The following is a 7,150-nucleotide window of genomic DNA, read 5'->3' as shown; positions in this document are numbered from 1 at the left end:
TTAATTTCTTTCTAATTTTAGTAGAGACGGGGTCTCGTTCTTGCTCAGGCTAGGCTCAAACGATCCGCCCACCTCGGCCTTCCAGAGTGCTAGGATTACAGGCATGAGCCACCGCGCCCGGCCCATGTCTCATAATTTTTTGTTGAAAACTGGACATTTTAGATAACATACTATAGCAACTCTGAATTCTCATCCTTGCTTCCAATTTATTGTTGCTTTTTACTTGGTTAGTGACTTGCCTGGACTAATTCTGTGGTCTGTTTTTCCCAGCATTGTGCAGCCTCTGATGTCACCGCTCAATTTTTGCTTTTTTAGTCTTGCTTTCCAGGAGGCTGCCCCTTGCTCAGCATAGCTTAGTTGTCAACCAATAATTGGTCAGAGGTTTTGCTTAAACACCTTGAGCCAGCAGGCATCTGTCTTTTGCCATGAGACTTGTGTGCGGCTTGGGGAATACTCGCAAAGTTCAGGGAGTTTACCAGTTTACCCTGTGTTCAGCCAGGGATTAGAAGCTTCTGTGTTCTCTTCAGAGCAGGTGTAGCCTTGCACATGCACATGGTTTTCTGGACCACTTGAGTATAAAGTAGGGCCCACTTTAGCTATCTCTTTCCCTGGATCTCCCTGATAAACTTCTGGCTGGTCTGCCATTTGTTTGCCAATGAGACATCTAGCATTTTTGACAACATCCCTCGCATGGATTTTTTTCCAAGCTCTGCTTTGAATAAAGTCAGATCTCTCTGATAGGAGAGCAGAGCTACCAGCCTTCATGGCTTGCCCTGCCTGCCCAGGGTAGAATCTGAAGGACCACAGAGCTGGAGAAGGGATGGGAGCAGCTCTTGACTAAAATACCATAGACTGTCACTGATCTTACTAAAATTCAATAGCTTTGCTTGAATAAATGCCTCTCAATTTATGTCCTTTGGTTCATTTCCAAAGACCTTAAGTAAGTGGGTGTTTTGTTTTGTTTTTTTACAATTTTTGTCCAGCTTTATAATTGCTTGTTGGGGGGAGAACTTGCTGAGCTCCTCACTCAGGCATTCGAAGAGTGCTCATATTGTTTAAAGATCAAGAACAGATATTAAAAAGAGCCAATAACTGGACTCTGAAGCCCCCACTGAGCCGACAGTGACATTTAGAACCACTGAAGAAAAAACTTCCGAAAATCAGGACCAGAGTTTGGGTCTCAACATCTTCAGGATTCCTCAATATGACTTAAACATAATACTTTCTATACTTACTCTTAAAGACTAAATAAATACGCTTCTAGACAGAGGCAAGATTAGGGGCTAAATAAAGGAACCACACTCAGGAAAGCCTAAAGTCACCCTACCTGGGCTCGCTCCTCATCAAACTCCAGGCAGCCCATACCATCCAGTCTCTGGAGATCAATCCAGCCTTTCCAGATAACACAGACTCCATTCAGAATCATGGGAGCCTTCAAATATACCTAAGACACAGAAAAGAAGGACAAAAATCACTGAAAAACGATCAGACACATGAAAATCAAAGAACTAAGCTTACTTACCTAAACTCTGTAGTTTTCTTTAAAAAAAAAAAAAAGAATATAATTATAAAACTAAGAATTACAGGAAAGTGTATCTATAAGCCATAGCCTCTGACCATATTCTATAAATTTATTTGACTTACTTGGATTTTATTTTAAAAATAATTCTTCCATATTGTTTTTAAAAGGAAGTTTTACAAAATATGTAAAAACTGTAGTAAGGTGATACTTGAAGTAGACATTTTTGCTCTTCCAGCTGAAGCTAGGACAATCAGACACATCTGATTTTTGAATTTTGGGTAGAAAGATATAAAGATGGAAAACAACTGAAATCCATTATCCTCTGAGGAAGAAAGCATGCACTGCTTCCCTCAACTTGGATCCCTGGAGCCACCCAGGGTCAGGCTCTTTATATTTCCCTTCAGTTTCACAATCTACCTCAGGACTTCCTGATAACTAATCCTTTTTTTTCTTTTTCCACTCCTTAGCCAAGGTTGATTTCTACTGCTTTTAGCCAAAGAACCTTAACTGATATAACATTTATTGTCAGATAACATTAGATAATGTATGGTTTATCCTTAGGTGTCCATAAATAATCCAGGACAAAACACTGCTTTTTTTTTTTTTTTTTTTTTTTTTGAGACAGAGACTCGCTTTGTTGCCTGGGCTAGAGTAGTGCTGTGGCGTCAGCCTAGCTCACAGCAACCTCAAACTCCTGGGCTCAAGCAATCCTTCTGCCTCAGCCTCCTGAGTAGCTGGGACTACAGGCATGCACCACCATGCCCGGCTAATTTTTTCTATATATTTTTAGCTGTCCGATTAATTTCTTTCTATTTTTAGTAGAGACGGGGTCTCGCTCTTGCTCAGGTTGGTCTTGAACTCCTGAGCTCAAACATCCGCCTGCCTCGGCCTCCCAGAGTGCTAGGATTACAGGCGTGAGCCACCGCGCCCAGCCTAACACTGCTATTTTTGATAGGGAATTTAATTCAAGCTATTTCACAGTCTTTTAAATATAGTAGAAAGTTTAAGGTCACTTGGTTTAATTATATATAATATCACTCCTAAGTCTAGAAACTGGTAAGTTAACCCAACATCTAGTTATTTCAACTCACTGTTGAAATTCTTAAATACTATAACAAAATCTATTAAAACTTAATAAAAACCTCCAAAAAAAAAACAAAAACCCCAAGCATCTTGAACTCTTAAGAGTTGGGAATGTTTATTCCTCACATGCAATATTAGATGAGAAAATTAGCCAGACTTCCTGTATCATATCCAACAACTATATCTGTTTATACATTACAGAAATATCTAAAATGAGCATCCTGGGATGTTGTTACATCTGAAGTCACTGACAAATCAAGTATGTTCACTATACTTTATGCACTGAGGTTAAAAAAAGGTTATCAATAAATTTTAGGTGTTCAAAATTGCTGAAACCACCTCGGCCTCCCAGAGTGCTAGGATTACAGGCGTGAGCCACCGCGCCCAGCCCCTAATAGTTACTTTTTAAAAACATTATTTCAGGCTGGGCGCGGTGGCTCACGCCTGTAATCCTAACACTTTGGGAGGCTGAGGCAGGAGGATCACTTGAGGCCAGGAGTATGAGAACAGCCTGGACAACACAGCGAGACCCCGCTGTCTACAAAACAAAAAAACCACAAAAATTAGCCAAGTGTGGTGGTGCACACCTGTAGTCCCAGCTACTTGGAAGAATGAGACAGGAGATCACTTGAGCCCAGTAATTTGAGGTTGCAGTGAGCTATGATGATGCCACTGCACTCTACTCCAGGCAAGAGACAAACAAAAAACCCCCCAAAATCCTCACATTATCATTATTCTCTACCTCATTTAACAGGAACTTCTGAATAAAAATCAGCATAGATTTTTATCATTTACTGCCTTGAAAAAGATTTCTAAAATGCAAAAGCAGGACTTAATGAGTTTTAAAAACTATAGGTTATCAAATATGTCTTTATCAATTAGGTTTTTCATTTACCTACATGAAACATATTCCCTTTGGATAATCCCAGTGCTTTGTGAGCTAAAAACTGCCATTATTTATTGCCTACATAATCTGTAAGATGATTTCTCATTTTGAGGAAAAAGCTGGAAGTACCATTTTTTGTTTACTCAATTTAGCAGTTTCTTCAGTCTTGGATCCTTCTTGTTTTTAGAGATGTTCAATAAGAATAACTGAATGCCAATAATTATAAATACGCTAAAAAATTACTCCTGAGATACCTGTAAAATAAAACCTAAGATCTATACTTTCCTACTACATATTTATGTCATTCCCCTTAACTACTAAACATAGTCATTTTTGCTAAGGGCTTCAATAAACCGTGTTGAACCAACTTCTACTTAAAAAAACAAAAAACAAAAGATTCCATTTCTCCTCCCATTTGGACCAAGGGAAATAGTCTACAGTTATAGCTGAAACCGTTTAACCACATATTTCCTTCTGTTCTGATAAGTGCTCATTCCCTTCCACACTGTAAATTTGAAACTCCACCAATGTGTACCTAGTCAAACAAGTGACTATGACCCCCTCATGCTCGATATCTCACAAAGCCTAAAAACAATACTCCTTTATATTTCATATCGCTATAACTTGACTTATGACACTGTTCATGAAGATTTCCACCTATCCACTTACCCTTCTAACAGGAGGAGGGAGTGTACAATGGAGAGTAGAACATTTCATCTACTAATGCACCTCATTTAAAATTCTCATGCTAATCATGAAGAGAACTCTTCTCAGCTGATAGAAAAAGGTCAACTTCACACCACTTTAATCAGATTTTTTATTCTTCATTATGATTTGTATCTTTTAGAATTGAAGATATCATAATCTCTTAGCTTATTCATATTAATGTCCATCATCAAAAATATTTTCCTTATGAAATTACTAAATTTTTTAAAAACCCATTTATTACTTTATAAACATTCTCCCATGACAAAGAAAACCACTGATCTGTTTGGGAAATTCCTAAATGGCTTCAGAAAATGGCTACAGTTTTTAATCAAAACCAGTGTCTGGAATCATAATTAAAAATAATATTTAGATGATCCCAGTGATTTATTTAGATGTTCTTATTCAAATAATTACACTTTTATGTGTAGATCTTCAAAGTAAATGTTTGGTGCTTCTATGCATTCATGCATACCAAACCTCAAACTATAAAGAAAATAAAATTCTGTCTCTTAACAGTTTGGCATTTTGTAATGTAATTCTATAATGTCATTTAAACACAAAGACATTTTTCACTGAAAATGATGATGCCTTATTTCAAACTTTGAAAAGAAAATTTATTAGAATATGACCTAGGGATTAAACCCATTGTCCTAGAACAATAAAATATTTTATTCAAAATGGATTTTATAAAGCCTTTAAAATGAGTAAATGGATGCAGCTAATCATACACAAAAACCACGCACAAAAAGCTTATCTTTCAGGGAGGGGGGAGGAGGGAGGCGGGGACGGGTGTATGCATACACAAAGAGTGCAATGTGCACCACCCGAAGAATGGACATATTTGAAACTCGGACTTAGTGGGGGAGGAGGGGCAAGGGCAACATACGTAACCTAAACATCTGTACCCCCATAATATGCTGAAATAAAAAAAAAAAAAAGCCTATCTTTCCAAAGTAAAATATCACAGAATTTGTTTGACACTTCACAAAGGGTTCAAAAGTGACTACAGACTGGGTGTGCAGGCATGTGCCTGTAGTCACAGATCCTTGAGAGGCTGAGAGAGGAGGATAGTTTGAGCCCAGGAGTTTAAGGCTGTAGTGAGCTATGATCAGGCCACTGAACTCCAGCTGAGCAACAAGGCAAGACCCTGTCTCAAAAAAAAAAGACTATATAGACTCACATTTTGTGTTCTTTTGTACAAATAGGTAAAAGTTTGACATAATTTTTAATCAACTAAAGCTCTAAATACTGGTATTTGCAATGTTATATTCAATCCAAATTACACATATTACTTTATCTTCATATTCTATTCCTTTAAATTCCCTATCATTCAAGCAGTAGAGCTTTAACAAAAACATGTTTGTACCATCAACAGTGGCACTATCCATACAATGGAATATTATTTGGTCATAAGAAGAAAGTAAATATTGATAAATACTATAACATGGATGAAACTTGAAAGAAATAATATTAAGTGAAAGAAGCCAGGAAAAGGCCACATGTTACATGAAATATCTAGAACAAGTAAATTTAGGGAGACATAAAGGAGATTAGTGGCTGCCAGGGGCTGGTGGGGGGCAGAATGAGAAGTAATTGCTAACAGGTATAGGATTTCTTTTGGGGGATGATAAAAATGTTTTGAAATTAGGCAGTGATGGTTACACAACTCTGAATATACTAAAAATTATTGAACTGTATACTCTAAAAGAGTGAATTTTATGGTATGTGAATTATATCTCAAAAAAAGTTTGCAACAATTTTTTTTATCTGTTACAAGTATGTGGCATCTATGAGACATCCAAATCAAGATTTTGAATATGCAGTTGCATATGGGATTCTAGCATTCTGAGACTAGATCTGGGCTGATGTTATAAATCTGGCAGCCACCACTAATACTGTGATATTCAAATCCAAAGGAAAGGAAGAGATGGTTCCCTAAGAAGTAAATAGGGAAAAGAGGGGGACCCAGGAAGAACCTGGAGGAATTCCAACTTTTAGATGCTGGGCAGAAGACAAGAATACAGTAGAGCAGGCTATGAGCAGCCAGTGAAGTAAGAGGAAAACAAATAAGGAGCCCAGTGGCTTAAAGGTTAAGTCATAGGCCCCCATGTAAAAGTTTCCCTTGTTGGCTGCATTTGATATCTTAGTATTATGTTATGGGATCTTAGATCACTCAACTTTTACCACTGCTTTTATTTAAAGCAGGAGTTCTTAATCTGGAGCTCAGACAACCTACAGGGGTTTGGGTTTATATAAAGATAAGTTTCAAGAAGATCAGAAACCTCCTGAAATTCTGTATAAAAATGTGTTTGACCCCATGTGCATTTTTCTAAGGAAATCCATTGCTTTTATTAGATTGAAAGATTCAATTACGATAGTAAAAGCTCCATTTTTCCCCTTCCCTCATAGACACCAAGGGCTTTCTAGCACAGAGCTTGAGAGATGGTAAATATTCTTCATTTAGTAAACGGACCAAACTTCAAGTAGGTAAAAATTAGTAATCTTGTGTTTTGAAATTTGAGTGCCAGAGGAAGGGTGGGAGAGGACCCAGGCAACTTCTCATTTATTAACCTATACAAATAGTTCCTTCCTTGAGGGTCTGGAGGCTACTTATTCCAACTATCTAAATTTAGAATAAGTAAGAGGCATCCTCAACTACCTTTTCCCCTACAATATACATACTTATAGAAAAGATCAAGGTTTCTAGCTACCAGGTAGTTGAACTAAGAGAAATTGAAGGTACAAAGGGATAACAGAGAGTTCCCTTTTCTGAGTGATTCTAAAGAAGATAATTTCAAGGCAATTTTTTTTTTTTTTTGAGACAGAGTCTCGCTTTTGTTGCCCGGGCTAGAGTGAGTGCCGTGGCGTCAACCTGGCTCACAGCAACCTCAAACTCCTGGGCTCAAGCAATCCTTCTGCCTCAGCCTCCCGAGTAGCTGGGACTACAGGCA

At 37.8% G+C, this 7,150-nt stretch overlaps 1 protein-coding gene across 2 annotated transcripts in view; it reads right to left on the bottom strand.

The window, feature by feature from the left end:
- The window catches only part of CBFB (core-binding factor, beta subunit), a 57,328-nt gene that overhangs the window by 26,548 nt on the left and 23,630 nt on the right, over window positions 1-7,150 (bottom strand). For both annotated transcript variants that reach the window (XM_012660626.1, XM_012660625.1), the window contains exon 4: window positions 1,328-1,444. In XM_012660626.1, the coding sequence (XP_012516080.1) occupies window positions 1,328-1,444 (117 nt within the window). The remainder of the gene's footprint in view (window positions 1-1,327; window positions 1,445-7,150) is intronic.

Source organism: Propithecus coquereli, unplaced genomic scaffold (genome assembly GCF_000956105.1).
Source record: "Propithecus coquereli isolate 6110/MARCELLA unplaced genomic scaffold, Pcoq_1.0 Scaffold67, whole genome shotgun sequence".
Classification (NCBI taxonomy): Eukaryota; Metazoa; Chordata; class Mammalia; order Primates; family Indriidae; genus Propithecus; species Propithecus coquereli.
The sequence above is the reverse complement of the archived record's forward strand: the minus strand, read 5'-3'. Positions and strand labels throughout refer to the sequence as shown.